This window comes from Oryctolagus cuniculus, chromosome 5 (genome assembly GCF_051225735.1).
Source record: "Oryctolagus cuniculus isolate XC-2025 breed Fujian yellow rabbit chromosome 5, ASM5122573v1, whole genome shotgun sequence".
NCBI lineage: Eukaryota > Metazoa > Chordata > Mammalia > Lagomorpha > Leporidae > Oryctolagus > Oryctolagus cuniculus.
This window is the reverse complement of record NC_142871.1, coordinates 101,869,068-101,896,741: the sequence shown is the minus strand read 5'-3', so window position 1 is coordinate 101,896,741 and position 27,674 is coordinate 101,869,068. Positions and strand designations below refer to the sequence as shown.

At 38.2% G+C, this 27,674-nt stretch overlaps 1 protein-coding gene across 8 annotated transcripts in view; it reads left to right on the top strand.

Moving 5' to 3' along the window:
• The window catches only part of SMAP1 (small ArfGAP 1), a 187,920-nt gene that overhangs the window by 68,767 nt on the left and 91,479 nt on the right, over positions 1-27,674 (top strand). For 4 of the 8 annotated variants that reach the window (XM_089333044.1, XM_089333045.1, XM_070073896.2 and 1 more), the window contains exons 2-3: positions 7,179-7,312; positions 23,923-24,043. In XM_089333044.1, the coding sequence (XP_089189170.1) occupies positions 23,972-24,043 (72 nt within the window). In that variant the 5' untranslated portion in view covers positions 7,179-7,312; positions 23,923-23,971. The remainder of the gene's footprint in view (positions 1-7,178; positions 7,313-23,922; positions 24,044-27,674) is intronic. The other 4 variants (XM_008263099.5, XM_002714530.6, XM_008263098.5 and 1 more) reach the window with 1 other exon arrangement.

Below are 27,674 nucleotides of genomic sequence, written 5' to 3'. Positions count from 1 at the left end.
GTGTTGCTTGCCTTACATGTTCATTAGGATTAAAGAAGACCGTGTATCTGTAAATATGATGAATGATGTCTTAAATATTCCTGGTAATTTGGCAGCAGTAACATATATGGATCAGTGTCTTAGCTATCATTTGCTGAAGACTACCTAAATTTTTATACCAGACATCGTGCTGGGTACAGAGCATATGGAACCCAGTAACATGAAGGCCCTCTTTTTAAAGAGTTCACCATTTTTCAGAAAAGATAGCTAAAGCATATAACTGTAAATCATTTTAATGAATGTTACTTAAGATGTTGTTGGGGGATTAGAGAAAGCGATACAGAGAAATGAGTTCTACAAGAAAACTGCAGTTAGCAGCTGGTGTTATGCGGTGACTGATCCTCGCCACCGCCAGAGAATTAGGCAGGCTGCCCGCAGCTTGCCTTGACCAAGGAGGGAAAGTGGGCCACCCGCCACTCAGCCTTCCCCAAACCCGGGGGACAATCAGGTCTGGTGGGGAGCCCAGTCGAAGCAGGGTCTCACTTTATTGTAAAAGGGAAGTGTATATATAGCTGAGGTACAGAGGGGATGGTAGAGAGCGGATGAGCAGATGAATGGATGTGGGCTGATGTGATGCAAAAGGGTCTTAGCTACTCCTATTATACCACCTTAATGATCCTTAGGCAAAAGCGACCTGGGGCTGGGGTGTTTGCCACCAGGGATTTGAAACTTAAAGAAAGGTTTTCAAATTTGAGGCAGGCTCAGGAAGTTCCTCTAGGCCTCTCCAGATTCAGCCTTCCCTACAGTGTTAAGTTCTGTGTTGCCTATTGTATTTTATTTTCTTTTTATAAAAGAATTTAACTGAGCTTTTGTTTGCTAGTTAGTCATGGAAATCAAAAATTTGAGACAGTTCTTCTCAGAGGAGCATGCGATTTCATCTTATTTCTCAAATGATGTTAAAGTAAGAAGTGTATTGAGATGCTGTAAAATTCTGTTTGTATTTGTACATACATTATTTAGTCATACAGTGATTAGTCATTCAATAAACCTCATTTTTCCTTCTTTTTTTTTTTTTTTTTAAAGATTTTTATTTATTTGAAAGGCAGAGTTGGAAGGAGAAACACGGGGTCTTCTGTCTGCTACTTCACTTCCCAAATAGCCATAACTGCTGGGGCTAGGCCAGCAAGGGTATAGGTACTTGGGACATCTTCTAATTTTCCCAATCACATTAGCACGGAGCTGGATCAGAAGTGTTGAATTGAGCTGCAGTAAACATTAAATTGGCAAATAAAACGACTGTCTGCACCTCAATGTTTATTGCAGCTTAATTCACAGTAGCTAAGACATGGACTTAGCCTAAATGCCCATCAGCAGAAGACTGGATAAAGAAATTATGGAATATGCATTCTATAGAATATTATACAGCAGTAAAAAAAAAAAAGAAATCCGGTCATTTGCAACTAAATGGAGGAAACTGGAAAACATCATGCTGAGTGAAGTAAGCCAGTCCCAAAGGGACAAATATCATATCTTCTCCCTCATCTTTGACAACTAACTGAGCACCTAAAAGGAAACCTGTAGAAGTGAAATGGACACTATGAGAAACAATGACTTGATCAGCCTTGTCCTGACTGTCAAGGAACAACTTACTATTTTATTAATATGAGTATTTTTTTGTTCTACTTAATACCATTAGTTGAATGCCTTACTTAACACAGAATTATTCACAGGCGTTTAAATTTAACTGAAAAGTGATCCCTGTTAAATAGAATGGAAATAAGAGAGGGAGGAGATGTACAGTTAGGGACATGCTCAATTGGACTTGCCCCAAACGGTAGAGTTAGAAACGTGCCAGGGGATTCCAAATCAGTCCCATCAAGGTGGCATGTACCAATGCCATCTTGCTAGTCAAAGTGATCAGTTTAAGTTCATAATTGATCCTAATGATAGGGTTAAGTGTCAAAGGGATCACATAAACAAGACTAATGTCTGCTAATACTAACTGATAGAATTAAAAAGGAGAGCAGTCCAACATGGGAAGCAGAATACACAGCAGACTCATAGAATTGCAGATGTCCTAAACAGCACTCTGGCCTCACAGTCAGCCCTTAAGGCATTGGGATCTGGCAAAAAAAGTCCATGAGAGTATTTTAGGCATGGAAAGCCAAGACACTGAGGCAAAAAAAACAAAAAACAAAAAACAAAAAAAAAACCACACACCTAAATGAAAGATCTCTGTGAATGAGATCCCAGTAGAAAGAACGGGCCATCAAAGAAGGAGGTACCTTTCTCTGAAGGGAGGAGAGAATTTCCCCTTTGATTATGGCCTTGTCTAAATAAGGTCGGAGTTTGTGAACTCAAGAGGCTTCCATAGCCTTGGCAACTCAGGACAAGAGCCTCAGGTGATTACTGACGTCATAAATCAGAGTGTCAATTGTTAATTCAACAACAGGAATCACTGTGCACTTACTCCCCATGTAGGATCTCTGTCCTTAATGTGTTGTACTATGCGAATTAATGGTAAAGCTAGTACTCAAACAGTGCTTTATACTTTGTGTGTCTGTGTGGGTGCAGTCTGTTGAAATCTTTACTTAGACTAAGTTGATCTTCTGTATATAAAGATAATTGAAAATGAATCTTGATGAAGAATGGGATGGGAGAGGGAGTGAGAGATGGGATGGTTGATGGTGGGAGAGAGGTTATGGGGGGAAAAGCCACTATAATCCAAAAGTTGTACTTTGGAAATTTATATTTATTAAATAAAAGTTAAAAAAAATAGTGTTGAAGCTGGAACTTGAAATGACACTTATCCTGTTGTAGAAAGCTTGATTGGAGAAATTCCCTTAGTTTGAACAGAGACTGAGTAGAGGGTCAGAAACAGTTTATTAATATCGACGAGCGCTGTGGAATTGCTTCCCAAGACTGAGTGCCCGGTGAAGGTTTCTTACAATATTTATAGGTTTGTCAGCTCCATGCTTTAACAGCCCACAGCATTGGTGGGCTTGGTTGCAGCCTGTGTGACTCAGGACTACTCCTGAGGAACTTGAATACACTTATGGGATGTGACAAGAGATTAGGACACCTACCCAGACATCAACAGCTGTGAGGAAGAGATTGGGGAATTCCCAGACATGTGTGGGGAACTTGAATGGGGGGTTTCAGTAAACAGAGATTAGGATATCTGCCCTCCTCAGGCATCTTGTTTTTCTCTCTTGTCTCTAGTTGCGGCCTCGACAGTGTGGGATGAGGGCATTGCAAGCTTCAGCTTAACCTATTGTGCTTATAACACAGGCCCCACTTTCCTACTGTCTATAGACAGAAACTTCTAGGCAGGGAAATGGTGGGCTGGAAAAGTGCCAAGATAGGATAATGGAGTTGTAACAAGGGAAAGCAAGGAATCTGTTGCTTTTAGACTACTTTAAGTTGGAGTTAAACAAAATAAAGTTAATTTAAGAAGGGTCAAGATGGTCATGAAAACAGTATCGAAGAAAATAGGAAACTGTTAAACTATTAAAAATTTGGAGTTGGAGACTGAAATGTTGAGTTTAATCTGACAATAGAATTCAGGATAGATAGATTCCCTCTTTCTGCCTAATCTCTCAGTTACTGGAGTTATCATGTCCAGATGTTCTTTCCTAGTAAGAAGTATATGTACCTAGTTCCATTTTGCTTGACTTCTCTGAAACTTTTGACACTGTCAGCCATCTTTTCTTTCTTTTATTTTAAATTTGTTTATTTATTTGAAAGGCAGAGAGAGAGAGAGGTCTTCCATCTGATGGTTCACTCCCCAAATGGCTGCAATGGCTGGAGCTAAGCCGATCTGAAGCCAGGAGCCTGGAATCAGAAGCTTCTGTATCTCCCATGAGGGTGCAGGGGCCTAAGCACTTGGACCATCCCCCACTGCTTTCCCAGGCCATAGCAGAGAACCAGATCTGAAGAGGAACAGCCAGGACTCGAACCGGTGCCCACATGGGATGCCAGCACCACATGCAGTGGCTTTACCCACTGTGCCACAGCGCTGGCCCCATCTGTCTTTTCTTCAAAATTTCCTCCTTTGATTTTGTGTTTATATAGCTTTTCGTTTTCCGCCTAAGGCTTACTCTTTTTCTCCTCTTTGTTCTTGGAACTGCTAATGTCATCTTTTTAAATTTAATCTGGATTATACAATTAATTTTATTTTTAAAATTTTAATTAGTTTTTAACATTCAATATGTTTATAGATTCTGAAGATATAATGATATTCCCTTCTTTCTTCCCTGCCACACTCCTTCCCTCTCCCTTTCTTTTTTTAGTTTTTGAGTTGACATATTTTAAATTTATATTACAGTAAAAAGGCTTACTGCTTCATGAAATAAGTAAAAAGCAAAAAGGCCCTAGTTTAGTGGGAATATAGGCAATGACTATGAACAGTAATTGCATTGAAAAATTACTTTCATTCATATACAGTAAATTTTAATCTTAAATCATTAAAACTGTAGTAGTATCATAACTTTCTTTACCATTGGTTTGACAGAAGTATAAAGCAGAATTTTGCAAAACTGTATTTGCAGCAGTGCTGATACCTACAGGTTCATTCATTCATTCATTTTAGTTCCCACTTCTAAGGTAGAACTTGTGGTACTTTCTGTATCTGGTTTGTTTCACTCAGCATGTTGTCCTCCAGTTCCAAACATTTTGATGCAAATGGTAGAATTTCATTTTTTTAATAGTTGAACAGTATTCCATTATATATATACACATACATTTTACATGTATATATATCTATATATACACATTCATACGCCACATTTTCTTTGTTCATCTGATGGTGGACACCTTGGTTGATTACAAATTTTAGGCATTGGTATTTCAGTGGTAGAATTCTTATAACTATGATCTTGAAGAAGGTGCTCATATCTGTATCTCCAGTTTGAACTTTAGTCTTATATTCTTAATTACCTACTGGACATTTTTGTATCAAAAGTCAGTTTTCTGACTCTATAAGAAACTTTGTGCTTTAAATCCCAGGTGCATAATTTCAGATGTTTTGATCTCTACCTTGTTTGTCACTGTATTGTCTTTCACTGAGTCCTGTCATTTCTTCCTGATGCTTCTTAAGTTGCCTGTTTCCCTTCTTATTGCCTCCACATTTATTAGTCCCTTAACAGGCATATGAAAACAGATCAGGAAGTACAATAGTTCCCTTTATTGATGGTTTTGCTTTTTGCAGTTTCAGTTACCTAGAGTATATTTTTGTCCAGAATTATTAAAAGGAAAATTTTTCAAAACAAATGGTTAACGTTTAAATTGTGTACCATTCTGACTAGTGTACTGTAATCTTTTCTTCTCTCACATCACCCTACTCAGAAGTGAATTATCCGTTTATCCATTGTATGTGTGCTACTTGACTGTTAGTCACATAGAAGCTGTCTGTTAAAAGATCCAGTATTATGGTATTGTGGTGCATATGTCGAAGTAACTCTTATTTTACTCAGTAATAGCCTCAAAGCATTATGGCACTTTATTTAAATATCCCACATTTTCCCAAGAAGAATGAATACAATACAGTGAGATATTTTGAGAGAGAAACTATAATCAGAAAATAAAAGTCATAGGCTTAATGGACTATATTGTAATTATTCATTATTGTTGATGATCTCTTACTATGAATAATTTATAAATTAAACTGTCATAGGTGTGTTTACATAGAAAACTATAGTGTATTTAGGATATGGTACTATCTGCAGTTTCAGTCATCTACTTGTAGTCTTGGAATATATCCTGTGGATAAGGGCTGACTACTATATGCTGAATGCTTGCTTTTTAGACTGTCAAGATTAATCTGGAATGTGCTGTTTTAAGGGATGTATGCATGCCAGAATGGTCATAACTGGAAACATAGAGGGAATGCAGAATCTCACATGCCACTGTGAGGGCTGCAGAAACAGACTCTATTTTCATGATTTCCCCAGATGATGTGTATGTTCTGTAGAGCTTCTGCGACATTTCTTGTTGCAGTTACTTAGCTGTTAAAAAAAATTAAACCCTCCAGTTATTTTCTCTGTTTGTGACTACTTCCTTTTTAGATTTCTGTGTGAGCTTCAGAATACATTGTTTTAAATGTTTTAAGTTGTTATAAGTTTTAGAAATGAGATGGGGCCAGTGCTGTGGCCTAGTGGGTAAAGCCACTGCCTGCAGTGCTGGCATCCCATATGGGCGTGGTTGGGGTTCCGGCTGCTCCACTTCTGATCCAGCTCTCTGTTAGGAGACTTTTTACGACTTTTTAAGACAGTCTTGTTTCTCATTTCACCAACACATAGTACTAACATATTACTTTTTCTTTTTAAATCAATCTATTGGATGCAAAGTAGGAGATATTATACTTTTAAAGGGCATTTTCCTTAATTGCCACTGCAGTTGTACATATTTTCATGTTTCGTGGCATATAAATCGTCTGTGAATTACCCAGTCATATTGTTGATTGTCTTTTTCTTTCTTTCTTTTTTTTTTTTTTTTAAAGATTATTTGTTTATTTGAAAATCAGAGTCTTAGAGAGGGAAAGACAGAGAAAATGGCCTCAGTGGCAGGAGCTGAGCTGGTCTGGAGCTAGAAGCTTCTTCAAGTTTTCCTACCATGGTTGACAGGGACCCAAACACTTGGGCCATCCTCTGCTGCATTTCTAGTTATATTAGCAGGGAGCCAGAAGGAAATGGAACAGCTGGGACTCGAACTGGCACCCAGTGAGATGCTGGCATCACAGGCCGTGGCTTTACCTGTTAACCACAATGCTGGCCCCAGTTTTATTTATTTCTGTGTTTATTTTTCTGAATGCTTTTGTTTGATTTCTGTTGTTAATCTTTTAGGCACTGTTTTTCCATTTGATAAATAACTTACTATTTACATGGGATATTACTAGTACTGATTCAGATTATTCTGTGAAAAATATTGTTCACGTAAATTAAAATTCAAATTTTAGAGACAGTATTCTAGAAAAGCAAAGTTAGTAAATTGATTAATGTTATTGAACATTGATTTATGACTTTTCAGTGTAGCTAAGGCATGTCTTATCAAGTCCCTCTGCACTGAAAATTTGAGCATATGGTTTTTGTAAATTTCTACTATAATTGTATTAAAAATAAGAATGCTTCTAATATATCATCATGATGTTTATTATGTTATCTTTTAACATTTGCTTTTCTTTGCTTCTTTTCCTTAAATAGGTCCTCGATGGGCTTCCTGGAATATTGGTGTATTTATTTGCATCAGATGTGCTGGAATTCATAGAAATCTTGGGGTTCATATATCCAGGGTCAAGTCAGTCAACCTAGATCAATGGACACCAGAACAGATACAGGTAAACTTAACAAGAGGTTATTAAAAATACTTAATATGGTTTAAGAACATTTAGCCCTTCCTGTATCTAAGGATAAAAGATGTATATTGAAATGCATAGATCACGTGTGAAATTTGAATGTTGCTTGAGCTGTCAGTTTAATTTTTATGTTTATCTCTTGGGTCTATGGTAAAGTCAGGTTTTAATCTATTTTTATTTAAAATGTTGATTTGGGAGTATTTAAAAAATACTTTTCCTTGTGTTGGTGGAATTTGCCTGTATAATTCTCTAATTTTATTTTTCTGTCAATAGAGGGAGCCAGGGTAAAGAAAATACCACCCCTGGTCTAAAAAGTGACTTGAATGAGTTCCCTGTTGTACAGAGGTGCTCTTGATTTTCAGTTCAGGTATAGCAGATTTAAGCCAGTCCAGTGAACAGATGTTTAGAGTGGTTTAGCGTTGTTAGAGATAAGTTTGTAATTTTAAGAGTTTGCTGTTTGTTCAGTGTGACAGTCTTCAACTCTCATAGTTTTGCTTTCTAATCCTTAAGGTTGGCTGCTAAAACAAAAATGATTTTTTTTACTAGTGTTATTTTATAATTCATAATGAAATTGTCCTATGTAAGTCCTTTTGAAATAACATTGAGTCAGTGTTAAAGTATGAAATACATAAATATAAAGTTGTCATTCAGTATCCTGGGGAGACTGTTTCTAGGGCTTCCTTATGGATACCAAAATCTGCAGTGCTCAAGTCACTTATATAAAATGGTATAGCGTTTACATATAAGTTATATACATTCTGTTGACAATTTAATCTGTAGATAACTTATAATACCTATTAAGATGTAAATACTGTATAAATAGCTGTTAGACTGTATTGTTTAGGAGAGAGAAAAAAATAAAAACTTAATGTGTTTTAGTACAAATACAGTTTTTTTCCACAAATATTTTCCATTTGTGGTTGGTTTAGTCTGGGATTCAGGGCCCATGTAAATGGAGAGGCCCACTGTATGGGGTTGTACCTCCTTGATTTGCATGCATACCTCTCTGTAGAATCAGAAAACAACAAAATGCACAAAAATTTGCATGGATGGAGTGAGGTAAGGGTAAAAAAGATAGACTAGGTACACATTCGGGGTATAAAGTCAAATGTAATTTTATTTGGTTCCATCTTAAATTAGTTTTTGAGCTGTTTGCTGGCCAAAACATGAAGAAAACATGATTCTTTTATACAGTTTCAAGATCCTGGAAGAGAAAACATACTAAGTTATATCAAAGAAGCAGAACTTGTTGGACACATATAAGATAATGTTCTTAGTAATATCAATGTAGCAATTGTGATAACAGATGTCATGATCTTAAAATTTAGGAAACTGTGAGGTAGAGCTTGAAAATATAAAACTTGGTGGCTGGTGCCACGGCTCAATAGGCTAATCCTCCGCCTGCGGCGCCGGCACCCCAGGTTCTAGTCCTGGCTGGGGTGCTGGGTACTAGTCCCAGTTGCTCCTCTTCCAGGCCAGTGCTCTGCTATGGCCCAGGAGTGCAGTGGAGGATGGCCCAAGTTCTTGGGCCGTGCACCCCATGGGAGACTGGGATAAGTACCTGGCTCCTGCCTTCAGATCAGCGCGGTGTGCCGGCTGCAGTGCGCCGGCCGCGGGGGCCATTGGAGGGTGAACCAACGGCAAAAGGAAGACCTTTCTCTCTGTCTCTCTCTCTCACTGTCCACTCTGCCTGTCAAAAAAAAAAAAAAAATATAAAACTTGGCATTTGTCATGGATTATAGAGACTATATAGACTATATTGCCTTTTTAATATTTCCTGTAATTAAGGATAAAACTTGGAATCCTTGAACAATTCAGAATTGCAGAGATACTATTTTTCTCACGTAAGCTGTTCAGATTTGAATAGCATGATCCTTGAGGTGAGCAGCTATATAGAGTACAATATTTATTACAGCCTAGAAAATTTTAAGACAGCTAATTCCAGAGAGGCAGCAAAAAAAAGTAATTAAGAGGGTTGTCCTTAGAGTTAGACCAGCAGAGTTAGACCTTTTATGATCTCACCAAGACACTTAAACCTCAGGATGCTTTGGTTTTGTCATTTGTAAAATGAGAGCAGTAATAGTGCCTATTTCTGTAGTTAAGATGAATTAATATGGGTGAAGTATTTAGGATAGTTCCTGGAGTATTTTATTTTTTATTTATTTATTTTTTGACAGGCAGAGTGGACAGTGAGAGAGAGAGACAGAGGAAAGGTCTTCCCTTACCGTTGGTTCACCCTCCAGTGGCCGCTGTGGCCGGCACGCTGTGGCCGGCGCACCGCGCTGATCCAAAGCCAGGAGCCAGGTGCTTCTCATGGTCTCCCATGGGGTGCAGGGCCCAAGTACTTGGGCCATCCTCTACCGCACTCCCGGGCCACAGCAGAGAGCTGGCCTGGAAGAAGGGCAACCGGGACAGAATCCGGCGCCCCGACCGGGACTAGAACCCGTTGTGCCGGCACCGCAAGCAGAGGATTAGGCTATTGAGCCACGGCGCCGGCCCTGGAATATTTTTTTTTGACAGGCAGAGTGGACAATGAGAGAGAGAGACAGACAGAAAGGTCTTCCTTTTGCCATTGGTTCACCCTCCAATGGCCGCCGCAGCCGGCGTGCTGCGGACGGCGCACTGCGCTGATCTGATGGCAGGAGCCAGGTACTTATCCTGGTCTCCCATGGGGTGCAGGGCCCAAGCACTTGGGCCATCCTCCACTGTACTCCCTGGCCACAGCAGAGAGCTGGCCTGGAAGAGGGGCAACCGGGACAGAATCCGGTGCCCCAACCGGGACTAGGACCCGGTGTGTCAGCGCCGTAAGGCGGAGGATTAGCCTAGTGAGCCATGGCGCCACCCCAGCCCTGGAATATTTTAAACACTCAGTAAATTTTAGTTTAGTCTACTTGTTCATTATACAAAACCCTCAGTATTGCTGCCTTGAGTATCTTTCTGATCTTAACCAATTTAGCCTCCTAGCTAATCTGCTGTGATGAATTAATTGATTGCTAAATTTACTACTGAGTAAATAAATTTGTGGTTATTACTGAGTATAAATGAATTTTTTCCTGAAAATGTTTACCATTTTTCTAGTATTGTATTTTAAGGCAATTTGATGTGCATCAACTGTCTGTTGAAGTTGCTATTAATTCAGATTTAAGTATATCCTGTTTCCTTTGGTTCTAGGTATGTTCCATGTAACCCACTTCTAGTTTATACCGTGGCATTTTATGTATGTATCTACTACTTTTTTAAATTTTAAGTACTGTTATTGAGATAACAGTTCATAGATTTCAGTGAGTTCTGTGAATCTTGGCAAATGTATGTATTGTGTCACCAGCACTCCATTAAAGATAGAGCATTATCAACATCCCAAAAAGTTCCTTTGTTCCTTTGTATTGATTTTTTTTTTTTTTTTTTTTTTTTTTTTTGTTTTTTTTTGCCAGACAGAGTTAGATAGTGAGCTAGAGAGAGACAGAAAGAGTTATAGACAGTGAGAGAGAGAGAGTCAGAGAGAAAGGTCTTCCTTATGTTGGTTCACTCCCCAAATGGCCGCTACAGCTGGTGCTACTCGGATCCGAAGCCAGGAGCCATGTACTTCCTCCCGGTCTCCCTTGCAGGTACAGGGACCCAAGCACTTGGCACATCCTCCACTGTCCTCCCAGGCCACAGCAGAGAGCTGGACTGGAAGAGGAGCAACTGGGACTAGTACCTAGTGCCCCAACTGGGACTAAAACCCGGGGTGCCGGAGCCACAGGTGGAGGATTAGCATGTTGAGCCATGGCGCTGGCCCTTTGTATTGATTTTGAGCCAGGTTTCCCAAGGGCAGACACTACACTGATTTTTATCACCTTAGGTTAGTTTTGCTGTACACTGAAATATTTGTCTTCTGGAGACTCTTCCTGTTACTTTAGACTCTTAATTCAGATTTGGAAAAGTAATGATTACAATGTGATTTAGTGTTCCACATATATTGTATATTTTATAAGACTTCCTTTGATATAAAAAATACTTGGAAGGTATTTCTTGAAGGAAGATAATTTTATTGCATATAGTCCTATCCTGTGCCTTTTCCTAGCATCACCTCTAGAATTTCATTATAATGGCATATCTGATTTTAACAGATTTCACTTAAGTTTTGGTTAGTTCAATTTTGTAAAAAATTTTTTCTTAGTAAATGTGGAAACATAATTTGATTTCTGAGCCCAGTTAAGCTAGTAGATGATTGTTCTTTCCTTTTAATTATTTTGATTCTATAAAATTAACAACTTACTAAGTTTTGCTTTGGGGTGACTTATCAACCGATTGTTTATGTATTATATTTTCCCCAGTTATTTCTATATGTGTTCTGTGTGTTTCAATTCTTAAAGCACCTGTGATAGTAATTACTGTTATTGCTGTATGTATGCTTACTTTTAACGAAAAATCATTTTCTACCAGAACTTATTTTGATTTCTTAAAATAATGGAACAATTTTTTTTTTTAAATTAAGTAGCAGAAAGAGATAGGGAGAGGGGGTGTATGTATGTGTTTGTGTGTGTTTTCAAGAGCACAAGAGCTCACACCATCTACAGATGCACTCCCAGATATCTACAGTGACAAGGGCTCTGTCAGGAGCAAAACCAGGAGCTGAACACAATCCAGGTCTCCCACATGGATGTCAGGAACTCAGTCTCCTAGGGTTGTGTTAGCAGGAACTTGGGATTGCGAACTGGAAACAAGAATTGAACCCAGGTACTGTGATGTGGGATGAGAACATCTTAACTGCTTGTCTAAACACTTCTCCCTTATTTTTATTAGTATAACAATAGTTATTCAACTTAAAAACTCTTGAATGTCTTTTTCTCATTGTGGCTCATTGTGAGATTAAATGACTTTTGTCTTGAGTTTATTGTTAGGCACATCTTAAATTTTTGGAAAAGACCAAATTGTTTATACTTTTATAATATTATAGCTTTAATCTTTTATTTTGTACTGTGTTAGTTAGCCTCAAGTCTTAATTATGATTATTTAAAAATTTTTTTAATCTCTCCAGTGTCTATATTGAAGCAGGAAAAATGAATATCTTATCCTTATTATAGAAGAATATGACTTACACTCCCAAATTTGTTAACACACTTGAAATCTGTATTGCTCAATAAAACACATTAGTAATTGCTTGTCCATATTGGAAAATAAACTCCATATGTTTGGTATTTATCCTGAAAACACTTAGACTACTTTTATTATTATGTGTCTATGAATTGTAATCTCTCTGTTTTTCAAAATTTATATTTTCCCTTAGGTTAGTTATTTTCATTTTATTTGAAAGGCAGAGAGACAAATCGCTTCTGTCTGCTGGATCATACCCTAAAATGCCCAAAGACTGAAGGAAGCTGAAATTGGATGTAGAGCCAGTACTTGAATTTAGGCATTCAGATATCAAGTGTGGGTGTCCTGGGTGTTGTCTTAACCATTGTGTCAATGGTTCTCTCCAGTGTACTCTCTTTTTTATTTTTTAAGGAATACAAATTACATAAGTATAACATTAGGAATATAGTTATTCTATTCTTCTCACCATATCCAACCTCCCACCCACACTCCCACCCTTCCTCCTCTGCCCTCCTCCTTCCCCCTCTCCCCTTGCCTGTCCTATTTATCATTAAGATTCATTTTCTTTCTTTCTTTCTTTTTTTTTTTTTAAGATTTTATTTATTTGGAAGTCAGAGTTACACAGAGAGAGGAAAGGCAGAGAGAGAGAAGTCTTTCGTCCACTGGTTCACTCTCCAATCCAAAGCCAGGAGCTTCTTCCAGGTCTCCCATGTGGGTGCAGGGGCCCAAGGACTTGGCCATCTTCTACTGCTTTCCCAGGCCATAGCAGAGAGCTGGATTTGAAGTGGAGCAGCTGGCACTTGAACCAGCGCTCATATGGAATGCCAGCACTGCAGGCGGCGACTTTATCCACTATACCACAGTGCTGGACCCAAGATTGATTTTCAGTTAACTTTGTACACAGAAGACCAGTTCTGTATTAACTAAAGATTTCAACAGTTTGTACGTACACACACACACACACAACAGAAATAGCTTTATAGTTAACTCTAATAATATAACTCATAGAGGACAGTGGTCATACAAAGGAGTTAGTGTGCAATAACTCCTGTCGTTAATTTAACAGTTAACACCCTTATGTATGACTTCAGTGACCACCCGAGGCTCTTGATGTGAGCTGCCTAGGCTGTGGAAACTTTTGAATCCACAAACTCCATCACTATTTAGACAAGACCATAAGCAAAGTAAAAGTTCTCTCCTCCCTTTAGAGAAAAGTACATCCTTCTGTGATGGCCACTTCTTTCCTCTGGGGTCTCACACACAGAGATCCTTTGTATAGAACATTTTTTTTTTTGCCACAGTGTTTTGGCTTTCCAAGCCTGAAATGCTCCCATGGGATTTTCAGCCAGACCAGGAAGCCTTAAAGGCTGATTCTGAGGTCAGAGTGCTGCTTAAAGCGATTGTCATCCTATGAGTCTGCTGTGTGGACTGCTTCCCTTGTTACAGGAACATTCTCTCCTTTTTAATTCTATTACTATCACCAGACACTTGATCAGACTTATATGATCACTTTAAGACTTAATCCTATCTATATGCTCACTTTAACACTGAATGATAGCTTTTAACACTTAAGATGGCATTTTTACCACCCAGCTTAATGGGATTTGGGGTTCCATGACAAGTTTCTAAACTACCCTTGGAAGTAAGTCTGTAGGAATGTATGCAGAACTAGACAGCTTTACGGTTACAAACTTCCTGCTCCCTCTCTTACTGCTGCTCTTATTTTTTACTGAGATCCATCCTCAATTGACTTTATACACATATGATTAACTTTATGTTAAGTAAGGAGTTCAGCAAGTAGTATGAAGGAAAAAAACAAACAAAAAAATGAAACTGTTCCTTGACAGTCCAGACAAGGGCTGTTCAAGTTATTGCTTCCTTTGCTTCTCAAAGCTATCAATTTCACTTCTACATGTTTCCTCTTAAGGGGTCTGTTAGTTATCACAGATCGGGGAGAATATATAGTATTTGTCCCTTTCAGACTGGCTTATTTCACTAAGTTTGATGTTTTCAAGATTCACCCATTTTGTTGGAAATAACCGGATTTCATTTCTTTTTCTTTTTTTAACTGCTGTGTAGTATTCCCTACTGTAAATATCCCATAGTTTCTTTATCCAGTCTTCGATGGACAGGCACATAGGTTGATTCCATGTCTTAGCTATTGTGAGTTGAGCTGCAGTAAACCTGGAGATGTAAATAACTGTTTTGTTTACTGATTTCATTTCCTTTGGGTAAATTCCCAGGAGTGGGATTGCTGGGTTGTACGGTAGGACTAGATTCTGATTTCTAAGGTATCTCCAAACTGTTATCCACATTGGCTTTAACAGTTGGCATTCCCACCAACAGTGGATTAAAATACCTATTTCCCCAAATCCTCTCTAGCGTTTGTTGATTGTTGATTTCTGTATGCTAACCATTCTGTCTAGGGTGAGGTGAAACCTCACTGTGCTCAGAGTTAGAGAGAAAGAGAAAGAGAGAGAGACAGAGAGAAAGGTCTTCCTTCTGTTGGTTTATCCCCCAAATGGCTGCTATGGTTGGGGCGCTGTGCTGATCTGAAGCCAGGAGCCAGGTGCTTCCTCCTGGTCTCCCATCCGGGTGTAGGGGCCCAAGCACTTGGGCCATCCTCCACAGCAGAGAGCTGGACTGGAAGAGGAGCAGCCGGGACACAATCTGGCGCCCCAACCGGGACTAGAACCTGGGGTGCCAGCGCCGCAGGCTGAGGATTAACCAAGTGAGCAGCGGTGCCGGCCCTCACTGTTGTTTTGATTTGCATTTCTCTGATGTCTAGTGATCCTGAATATTTTTCATGTATCTGTTGATCATTTGGATTTCCTCTTTTGAAAAATGTCTGTTTAAGTCCTTACGCATCTCTTAACTGGGTGGATTGTTTTGTTGTTGTGGAGTTTCTTGATCTCTTTGTAGATTCTTGTTATTAATCCTTTATCAGTTGTATAGTTTGCAAATAATTTCTCCCATTCTGTAGGCTGCCTCTTCACTTACCTGAGTGTTTCTTTTGCAGTACAGAAAGTTCTCAATTTGATATAACCCTACTTGTCAGTTTTGACTTTGATTGCCTGCATTGGGGATGTTTTCCAGGAATTTTTTGCCTGTGCCAATGTCTTGCAGGGTTTCCCCAATGTTCTTGATTAATTTGATGGTATCGGGTCATAGATTTAGATCTTTAATCCATGTTGAGTGAATTTTTGTGTAAGGTGTAAGGTAGAGGTCTTGCTTCATACTTCCACATGTGGATATTCAGTTTTCTCAGCACCATTTGTTGAATAGACTGTCCTTGCTTCAGGGATTGGTTTTAGCTCCCTTGTCAAACATAACTTGGCTGTAGATGTCTGGATTGATTTCTGGTGTTTCTTTTCTGTTCCATTGGTCTATTTTTGTACCAGAACCAGGCTGTTTTGATTATAGCTGCCCTGTAGTATGTCTTGAAATCTGTATTGTGATGCCTTCGGCTTTGTTTTTGTTGTACAAGATTGCCTTAGCTATTCGAGGTCTCCAGTGTCTCCATATGAATTTCAACATCATATTTCTAGATCTGAGAAGAATGTCTGGTATTTTGATTGGTATCACATTGAATCTGTAAATTGCTTTCAGAAGAATGGACATTTTGATGATACTGATTCTGCCAGTCCATGAACATGGCAGGTTTTTCCATTTTTTTGTGTCTCTTTCTATTTCCTTCTTTAATGTTTAGTAATTCTCATCATAGACATACTTGGTTAAATTTATTCTAAGGTATTTGATTGTTTTGTAGCTGTTTGTTGCTGTGGTTTCATTCTGAGAGGAGGAGCGCTGTGGGGGCAAGAGGTGTGGAGTCACCACACAGACCCAGGGAGTCGGGTGAAAGCAGGCCAGAGGGGAGCAGCCCACAGATTCGTTTATTTCAGTTGGTATAGCAGTTTATATAGCTGAGGCAGCCAATCCGGTCAAAGGGCAGTTTATGCCCTAACCAATCACAGCCTGTTGCCAGGCAGGCTCTGTTGCCAGGTGGTTTCCTAAGCCATTCCTGAGTAACTGACACTGGCTTGCCATTGGCCATCTTGACATGGCCTTCTCATTCTACCACAGTTGTTGTGAATGGAATTGATCTTAGAAGTTCTTTCTCAGACATGGCATTGTCTGTGTATACAAAGTTTGTTGATTTTTGTGTATTGTATCTTGCTACTTTACCAAACTCTTTTATGAGTTCCAATAGTCTTAGTGGAGTATTTTGGATCCCGTATATATAGAGTCATATCATCTATAAACAGGGGTAGTTTGACTTCCTCCTTCCCAATTTGTGTCCCTTTGATTTACTTTTCTTGCCTACTGGCTGTGGCTAAAACTTCCAGGACTATATTGAATAGCAATGATGAGAATGGGCTTCCATGTCTGGTACTGGATCTCAGTGGGAATGCTTCCAATTTTCCCCATTCAATATGATGCTGGCCATTGGTTTGTCATAAATTGCCTTGATTGTGTTGAGGAATGTTCCTTCTATATGTAATTTATTTAGAATTTTCATCATGAAAGAGTGTTGTATTTTATCAAATGCTTTCTCTTCATCTATTGAGATAATCTAATGTTTTTGGTTCTGCAGTTTGTTAATGTTATGTATCATATTTATTGATCTGTTAGTGTTGAACCATCCCTGCATACCAGGGATAAATCCCACTTGAACAGGTGAATGTTCTTTTTGATGTGTTGTTAGATTTGATTTGCTAGAATTTTGTTGAGGATTTTTGTATCTATGTTCATCATGGAAATTGGTCTGTAATTGTTTCTCTGTGGCTCCTTTTTCAAGTTTAGGAATTAAGGTGATGCTGGCTTCATAGAAAGAATTCCCTCCCCTTCAATTGTTTTGAGTAACTTGAGAAGAATTGGAATTAGTTCATCTTTAAATGTCTGGTAGAATTTAGCAGTGAAACCTGGGCTTTTCTTTGTTGGGAGGATCTTTATTATTGATTGAATTTATGTCTTGGGTATGGGTCTGTTTACATTTTCTATGTCTTCAAGGCTCAATATAGGTAGGTTGTATGTGTCCAGGTACTGATCCATTTCTTCTAGGTTTATTAGTTTGTTGGCATACAGCTCTTTGTAGTAACTTCTGATGATTCTTTTTATTTCTGTAGTGTCTGTTGTTACATTTCCTTTTTCATCTCTATTTTTATTGATTTGGGTCTTCTCTCTCTTTTTTTTTTGTTACTTGGGCCAGTGGTGTGTCAATTTTTTTCAGTTTTTCAAAAAACCAGCTCTTAATTTTGCTGATCTTTTGTATTTTTTTGTTTTAATTTTGTTCATTTCTCCTCTAATTTTAATTATTTCTTTTCTCCTACTAGTTTTGCATTTGGTTTGCTGTTGTTTTTCTAGATCCTTGAGATGCACTGATAAGCTCATTTATTTGGTGCATTTTCAATTTCTTGATTTAGGCACCAGTTAATATAAACTTTCCTCTTAACACTGCTTTTGCTGTATCCCATAGGTTTGATATGTTGTGTTGTCTTCATTTGTTTACAGAAATTTTTTGATTTCTCTTTTGATTTCTTCTATGATCCACTGTTTATTCAGGAGCATGTTGTTCAGTCTCCATGAGTTTGTGTATTTTCTAGAGATTCCTGAGGTGTTGATTTCTAGCTTCATTTCATTGTCGTCCAAGAATTGCATGATGTGATTTAGATTTTTTTGAATTTGCCGAGACTTGCTTTGTGGCCTAACATGTGGTCAGTCCTAGAGAAAGTTCCATGCACTGCTGAGAAGAATGTGTATTCTGCACGAATTTTTTTCAGTGTTCCAATCTGGTTAATATTGGCTGTAATGATAATTATTAATGTGTAGCACTTGTAAATTTTTAATATTGGAAGATGTCTGTTTTATCAGCTTGACAGCTCTAAACAAAAGTAATGATTTGATTTTCTAGATTGGCTTTCTTTCATAGTTGATGGCATTGTTCAGGTAATTTTTTTTTTTTTTTAATTTAGTTGACAGGTAGAGTTATAGACAGAGAGAGAGGGACAGAGAGAGACAGAGAAAAATACAAAAGATCAGCAAAATTAAGAGCTGGTTTTTTGAAAAACTGAAAAAAATTGACACACCACTGGCCCAAGTAACAAAAAAAAAAGAGAGAGAAGACCCAAATCAATAAAAATAGAGATGAAAAAGGAAATGTAACAACAGACACCACAGAAATAAAAAGAATCATCAGAAGTTACTACAAAGAGCTGTATGCCAACAAACTAATAAACCTAGAAGAAATGGATCAGTACCTGGACACATACAACCTACCTATATTGAGCCTTGAAGACATAGAAAATGTAAACAGACCCATACCCAAGACATAAATTCAATCAATAATAAAGATCCTCCGTTGGTTCACTCCCCAAATGGCCACTACGGCAGGAACTGTGCTGATCCAAAGCCAGGAGCCAGGTGCTTCCTCCTGGTCTCCCTTGTGGGTGCAGGGCCCAAGCACTTGGGCCATCCTCCACTGCTTTCCCAGGCCACAGCAGAGAGCTGGACTGGAAGCGGAGGAACTGGACTAGAACCCAGTGCCCATATAGGATGCCAGCGCCACAGGCAGAGGATTAACCAAGTGAGCCATGGTGCCGGTCCACCAGTTAATCTTAAAACTTTATAATGCGCAATGTTCATGCTCCTTTCTTGCTTATGCCCTTTGTAGTCTGTCAGTTCTTAGATTCTTTCTTAGCTTCTGCTGTTATCTATTTGCATTTCTCCTTCCATGTCCAACACTTCAGCCTATTCTGGATGTTTTTACTGCTATCATTTCTCCATCTGCTTTATATAACACATCTATAGTTTCAGATAATTTAAAAGAATGTGACATTCTCGGGTTAAACCTAAAAGACACATGTTGATTTCCAAATCTGAATAACATGTTTTTGAATTCATAGTTTTGCTGTATATATTTTCTGTTTTGGTTTGAGGGGTAGGTCACTAAGATAATTGGAGAGTATAGTTTCCTATTGAGATCTAATTGTTTCTATGAAAACCTTCTGTGAGGTAACTTGGTAGCCTTTAGTTTAATTTCACAATAAATATGTCATAATGTTGATTTAATTTAGACTTGATCCATGTTAGACAAAAAATTTTTACCATGGGAGCCAAAAGCATCAATTTTCACCAGTCTTCATCAACAAGCTTTCCTGTGTTCTGTGGCATAAAACAGATTTCTAATTTGGCCAGATATGGGGAGAATGGGTTAAAGGATATTGAAAGATACCTTAAAGACATCACCATAGTTTAAAAAAAGCAGCTAAAATTAACAGGTTCTTAAGTTTATGGTCATGTTGTACCCATCTTCAGCGATAAAATTGGGATATAAAAGTTGATGATACAGAGGATGGAGTGTCTAAATGGTCTCTCACAATATATTTCAGGTAAGGTTGTAACCAACTTTATTATTCAAAAGCATATTACTTTTTGTCAAAATGTCATTACATTGATTGAAGTGCAGCATTCTTGTGTGGTACCTCTGATCTTTAAGAACTGAAAATCTGGAACTAAAAAGAACCTAGAGAATACTGATACATCGTTGAACAGCGTATTGCTTTGATCCTCTCTCTCAGATACTGTGTTAGCTATTATTGAGTAATTAGCTTAGCAGTTTATTGCAAAATAAGTTTTCATGACACTAATTTTTAGTTTCTGGATGAAGATGAGACAAGGTGTGTTTTCTGTGTGAGTTTAGAGGAAAAAGATGTGTTAAATAAGATACATTCAAATTAATTTCACCTGTTTTTTTTCTACTGAGGCTATTAGAAAAATTTGAAGATAAAACTTGCTTACATTTTTGATGCACAGCAGTGGTATAGATGTATCACAGCTGTATCCATTTTCTGCAATCACGGCAGCTTTCTTTTGCTTGATGTTTGCATGTGTATCTTCTTCTGTGCTTTTATGTTTAATGTATCTATATCTTTAAATATAACCTGGGTTTCTTTCAGACAGAAAAGGCCTATATGTAATGTGCTCCTTCAATATGCAGTATCTGAAAATTTATTTAGTTTTGTCATTTTACTTTGAGTGTTCTATTTTTCTAATTTTGTTGTTCTTCTATAACTTACGTATGTCTTTTAGCTATTGACCTCATGTGTTTTTTAATGTGTTCTGAATTAGCAGGTTACAAGCTTTTTTTTTTAAGATTTATTTATTTGAAAGGCAGAGTTTTATTTATATATATATATATATATATATATATATATATATGTAGAGAGAGAGAGAGAGAGAGATATCTTACATCCTCTGGTTTACTCCCCAGATGGCCATAATGGCAGGAGCTGGCAGATCTGATGCCAGGAGCCATTATCTTCTTCTGGATTTCCTTCATGGGTTCAGGGCCCAAGCACCTGGGCCATTTCTCACTGCTTTCCCAGGTGCATTAGCAGGGAGCGTGATGTGAAGTGGAGCAGCCAGAACTTGAACCGGCACTCAAATGGATCCTGGTGTTGCAGGTGGTAGCTTTACCTGCTACGCCACAGCATTGGCCCCCAGGTTACAGTTTTGATCTGTTTGTAAGCATATTGTTTCTGGGGTGGTTTCATTATTGAGATATTATTTTTTTTCTTAATCTTTTTTTTTCTTATAATACTTTTGTATGAGATCTGACCTTCAATTCTTTTCTGTTGATCATTTGTACATGTCATGATTTTTTTTTTTTTTTTGGAAGGAAGTGATGTTCATGATAGCCTTTCTAACTTCACAGACTTTTCTCTCCAGTTGTTTTTACATAATGTTTAAACACAAAGCTACTTACTTTCTGATTCTTTTCTGGCTGTGTTTCCTTCTCTCACTTTTATCTAGATCTTCTTTTCTTGTGTCTCCATTATTCTTGTTCTTCTTGATTGTGGGTCAGGTCTTCTCTTGAAGAGAAATTTGGTGATTAGTTGAGAGTGTTCACAGAGGTAGCCTATTTCCCTCATTCAGAGCGTATTGTCCTTTGCATTTACTGTTAGATTGGGTAAAAATCCCTTTTGATTTCATGCATTTCTCTTAAATTGCAATTTTTAGTTTATGTATCTTTTGGCTGTTTAGAAACTCTTAGGTCCATTGGACTCCCCAGTTAAAGGTGTCAGGAAGATCTAATAATTATTAGTGCTTTGTCCATACCTGGTGGTATTTTGAAGTTTCTGTGTTGTAAAAATTGTCTCTGAGTTTTCCTATGTAGTTGTTCTCATTCTCTTCCTATTTTTATTAGAATATACTTGGAACTTCAAAAACAATCTGCTGTTAAAGAATTCCTGTGACAAGCAATATATAATAGAGTAAAATTCATTTTCTTTTTAAAGTCTGTGATTTAACTACAGAAAAAAGAGCCCTTTGATTTAACTACAATTGACCAGGGTATATTAGAACATTACTCTTAAAGTTCTGACCCTTAGATAAATTTCCATAGAACCTTATAGATCCAGGTATAATATAAGTAAATTATTCTTCAGAACCATTTGTTCAAGAAAATTCCATTTCATGCAATTTTGTTGTTTTGTGGGAAGATTTCTCATTATAATTTTATTAAGCTGACAAAATTTTTCAAATCATGGCTTCATGTACATACTTAATTTTTTAATTTGAGATTCAGTGTACACTGAATCCTTGCTGAGATAATTAAATGTATCTTCAAAAAGCAGAGAATGGGAGCAATCTACAGCATTGGGTTTATATCTATAACCTACAAGTGAAGGGTGAGATAAAGTACATAGTGTGATACTGTTCATGATTCATTTTAATCTGTGAAGGTAAAATGGAAGTTTGCAATTTAAGCAATCCATTTGGAAAAAGTTGGAAAAATTTTGAATTTGAATGTATAGTATTATCTTCTGTATTTTCTTCTTCCTCTTGACAGTTTACTGGTTAAACTTTAATAATGTCACTAATTTTTTTTTAAAGATTTATGTTTTATTTATTTGAAAGGCACAGTTGCAGAGAGAAAGAGAGAGAGAGAGGTCTTCCATCCGCTGGTTCACTCCCCAGATGGCCGCAATGGCCGGAGCTGGGCTGATCCGAAGCCAGAAACCAGAAGCTTCTTCCAGGTCTCCCCCATGGGTGCAGGGGCCCAAGGACTTGGGCCATCCTCTACTGCTTCCCCAGGCCATAACAAAGAGCTGGATCGGAAGTGGAGGAGCCAGGACTTGAACCCATGCCCATATGGGATGCTAGCACTGTAGGCAGCGGCTTTACCTGCTATGCCACAGCCCTGGCCCCACTAATTTTTTTTAAAGGTACATCTTAATATATAGTTCTTGGGCTAAAGTATTGAACAAAACTGTATGATACTTAGTAGAAACCTTTCATTTATTTAACTCTTAATTCTTATACTACCTAGTCCAGGTAGAATGGAGAGAGTGTAGTTAGATAAATAGTAAGCTATTTGAAGGTAAAGCTTTAAATCCTCAATGAAGTAATATCTGGTAGAAAATTGTTAGATGGTGTTGAGTGAATACGCATATGAATAGAACATCTGTAAATATTAAATTTCATTGTATACATTTTAGATATCTAGTTATTCTTCTCCCTGTATTGTGTGACCGTAATGACTACATGCTATCAGGTATAAAACACTGGGCTGGTATTGTAGAACTGGGTTCTGGCTATATTAAATACATAGTGGGTTATTTCAGCAAATCATTTCCTTAGAGCTTTTTAAAGTATGTATTACAGTATCTAGTCAAATACTTTTTAGCATTTTAAAACTTTTTCATTAATATTTTTATAGTCACCTTTAATTGCTTATGAATTATTAAAACATACTGCACGGTACAGAGGGCATTCCAGGAAGAAAGATGCAGAGAGCATGTTGTATTTGAGAATGTAAGGTAGGATTTTGTGACTAGAGTGCTTGGTGTAATTATGTGTGTCATAGGAGGTAAAGGTGAAAATGATATGCAGAGACTGGTTTGATCCTGTGAATGATAGGATATGGGACAGGAACAGAATAGAGAGCTGTTAAAGTGTCTTAAGTTGAAAAGTAACATTTAATGTTCTTTCTTAGAGGATAAATCTAATGGTCTTGTTGCTGCAGTAGTCCAGGCAGTTGATGACCAGGTCTAGAACTAAGGTAGCAGTGATAAGGTTGATAAATGGGAGCAGCCTGTAAGAAATATTAAGGAGTTAAAATCACTAAGACTTTTGGCAGGGGATGGAAGAGTTTGGGGTGACTCAAGAACTGGACCTTAAGCACTTATAATGAAACTAGTGGTTATCCCTGGGCTTCAAATGGAGTGAATTTCATAGTCAGTATAGATGACAAGAGTGAGTTGTGAAACATATGCAGATTTTCATAACAGTGTTTTTTTTTTTTTTTTGCTTTTAAAAAGGATGCATTCTCTGAATTTGTAGCAAATAACAATTAGATAAGTCAAGATCTGTGAATTTCTAGACATTGTTGAAACGTATGAATTAACAAAGAAAAAAATCTCCTTGCAAAAGAACATGAAACTAGAGGAATGGACTCTGTATTAAATATTTCCAAAGAGTTCCTGAGACCAAAAATGGTGGCCCTTCTTTTCCAGCAGCTGGAATCCAAAAGATCTTGAAACCAGTCCTGAAAGGCTTGCTCCCATGCAAGAAATCCTGATGGCTTTTGAGAGGAAGATAGAGAACTATTCTGGAAAATTTCAAGTGGTAGTGGAGGTGAGTCACTGACATGAAGAATTTATTCAGGGACTATAATTATTCATTTGTCTTTTTAAATAGAAGGGTTTTTTTTTTTTTTAAAGCTATTTATTTGATATACAGAGAGAGAGGGAAAGAGACACATACTACATACACATACACAGAAAAAGAGAAGGAAAGAGAGAGAAAAAGAAAGAAATAATTCTTCCATTCACTTGTTCATTCTCCAAATGACCACAACGGTTCAGGCTGGGTCAGGCTGAAGCCAGTGGCATGGAACTCCATCCAGGTCTCCCATGTAGGTGGCAAGGACCCAACTACTTGTACCATGTTCTGATTTCTTAGGAGCATTAGAAGGGAGCTGGATCAAAAGCAAGACAGCTGTTTCCCTGATAAGGGATGCGAGAGACATCTTAACCTGCTTTGCCACTAACACCGGCCCCAAGAGGTTTTTTTAAAAACACGGATTCAGCTAAGGCAGTTGAAAATTATAGTCTTAAGCCGGCGCCGCGGCTCACTAGGCTAATCCTTCGCCTTGCGGCGCCGGCACACCAGGTTCTAGTCCTGGTCAGGGCGCCGGATTCTGTCCCGGTTGCCCCTCTTCCAGGCCAGCTCTCTGCTGTGGCCCGGGAGTGCAGTGGAGGATGGCCCAAGTGCTTGGGCCCTGCACCCCATGGGAGACCAGGAGAAGCACCTGGCTCCTGCCATCAGATCAGTGCGGTGCGCCAGCTGCAGCGCGCTGGCCGTGGCGGCCATTGGAGGGTGAACCAATGGCAAAGGAAGACCTTTCTCTCTGTCTCTCTTTCTCTCACTGTCCATTCTGCCTGTCAAAAAATAAAAAAAGAAAAATGAATAAAGAAAAAAGAAAATTATAGTCTTTGTAGTTTTAAAGATTTTAATGAAAATAGTAGAGCCATGTATTCCCTACTGCTGGCAGAAATACCATAAAACTTTGAAAAAAATTTCAGTCCTTAGCAGCAGTACTGTTTAAGAAGATGATACTGGGAAAATACATGATAATTAAATGTCAGACTTGTATTTTTACTGTGAGATCTACTTGGATGGGTTTTAGAAATATGTATGGGGGCTGGCACTATGGCATAGTGGGTAAAGCTGCTGCCTGCAGTGCCAGCATCACATATAGGCACCAGTTTGAATCCCAGCTGCTCCATTTCTGATCCAGCTCTGCTATGGCCTGGGAAAGCAGTAGAGGATGGCCCAACTGCTTGGGCCCTTGTACCAAGTGGGAGACCAGGAAGAAGCTCCTGGCTTCGGATCAGCACAGCTCCAGTAGTTGAGGCCAATCGGGGAGTGAACCAGAAGATGGAAGATCTCTCTCTGCCTTAACTTCTCTTTCTGTGTAACTCTTTCAAATAAAATAAATAAATCTTTTTAAAAAATGCATGTATTTGATTTGAATCATAACCCTACTTGAACTGTCGATGGTGTTTATTTAGATACAGTGCAGAATTAATATTCAGTTTTGAGAACGAGAAATGTATGCGCATGGCGCAAACCTCCAAGAGTGTTAAAAGTATAAAGTGATCAGTTTTGTCCCATATTCATCTGGTTTCCTCTGTTGAAGCAACCACATTTGTCAGTTTCATGTGGATTCTTCCTGAAAGATTTTATATATATACCAGGGGTCTTCAAAAAGTTTATTGAAAATGGACATTATCTTTTAATTTCATTTTCCATGAGCATGTAAAGCCTCTTCTTACATACAAACATTTAAGTGATTTATATTCCTACACAAAATCTGACCTGGAGGTAGGATTCTTTTTCCCCTCCAATCTGTTCCTCAGAAAGTTGGGTTGAAAAGTTTTATTTTTAATAGTTGTATCTTTCTTCCTCTGTATTTAAAATAGACATTTAGCATCCTTTTATTAGACATTAATGCTTAAAATCTATCAGTTATTTTAATGGGTTTCATTTTTGGCATTGGGAATTTAGAAGACCTAATTGCAACCTAATGGTAGCCTAATCACTTGCAATACTGCTACTCCATTATTCTTTCCACTTACTAAAAAAAAGTAAACTCCAAAGGACAAAACAAAAACACAAATACAAATTTGTTATTACTATCCACATAGCTTTCTAAAATAATGCATCAGCATAACTTTTAGTTTTATTCTTAGTGACTGAGGGTCAAAGTCAAGGATGCATCGCAGGGGACAAATAGGAGGAAGGTATGGAAACAAAGGGATGATGCATAGAAATGGGAAGTTCTAGGAGCCACATTTATAGCTGCTGAGCCTGGAACAGACTGTTTTTGGCTTTAATTGGTCTAGAACAAATAGAAGCTGTCCCCATATCTTGAAGTAGTTTATCACCAAGAGAGTTCTACATTCCAAGATTTTTAAAAGGTCAAAATAAGGAAAAAGGCAAGTGGTTTTTTTTTGTTGTTGTTGTTGTTTTTTGTTTGTTTGTTTTTGTTTTTGTGTGTTTTTTTTTTTTTTTTTTGTTTTTTTTTTTTTGACAGGCAGAGTTAGAGAGAGACAGAGAGAAAGGTCTTCTTTTTTCCTTTGGTTCACCCTCCAATGGCTGCCGCGGCCGGCGCGCTGCGCCCATCCGAAGCCAGGAGCCTGGTCTCCCATGCGGGTGCAGGGCCCAAGCACTTGGGCCATCCTCCACTGCCTTCCCAGGCCACAGCAGAGAGCTGGACTGGAAGAGGAGCAACCGGGACAGAATCCAGTTCCCCAACCGGGACTAGAACCCGGGGTGCTGGTGCCGCAGCTCACTAGGCAAGTTTTTTTTAAAGATTTATTTATTTGAAAGAGTTACACAGAGAGAGGAGTGCCAGAGAGAGACAGAGAGAGGTCTTCCATCCGATGGTTCACTCCCCAATTGGCCTTAACGGCTGGAGCTGCGCCAATCCGAAGCCAGGAGCCAGGAGCTTCTTCTGGGTCTCCCATGTGGGTGCAGGAGCCCAAGAACTTGGGCCATCTTCTACTGGTTTCCCAGGCCATAGCAGAGAGCTGAATGGGAAGTGGAGCAGCTGGATCTCGAACCGGTGCCCATATCGGATGCTGGTGCTTCAAGTCAGGCGTTAACTTGCTGCGCCAGAGCGCTGGCCCCCAAAATTGCACGTTTTACAAGAGGTCTTCAAAAAGTTCGTGGAAAAGTCTGTGTGTTATGAAACTGCATGGATTTAAATTTTGTTTTCTATCAAGTTATCTTTTAATTCCATCGTTATATGAACTTTCTGATATCCCATCCTCTTCTCAAGGGAAGGAATCATTACTTTCAGGTGGCTTGTCATTTATCTTTTATTAAATATTTAATTATTGTTTCCTGACACTGACAGTGACTTAACTCAGCTACATTTTGTTTTTATTTGTTATTACTACCTTTTGTCTTTACTACCTTTTGTCACTTATTTATTTTAAGTCTCCATTTTCAAGGAAACTGTGTGTGTGTGTTTGCTGCTTATGAATTTGTCACTGGAGATGCCCCACTGACATAAAGTAGTGATTTTATTTTTATATATACAGTATTGGCACATAAAGTTTCTTGTTGCATTTGTTTGCCACTTACTGATTCTGCTTAGTTTTTAAATTTCTGCCTACTGCTTATTATGGTTGTTAGTTTTAGTTTATTAAATTTGATATCAGAACATTCTAGTGAAAACTTTAGATCAGTAGCTTCA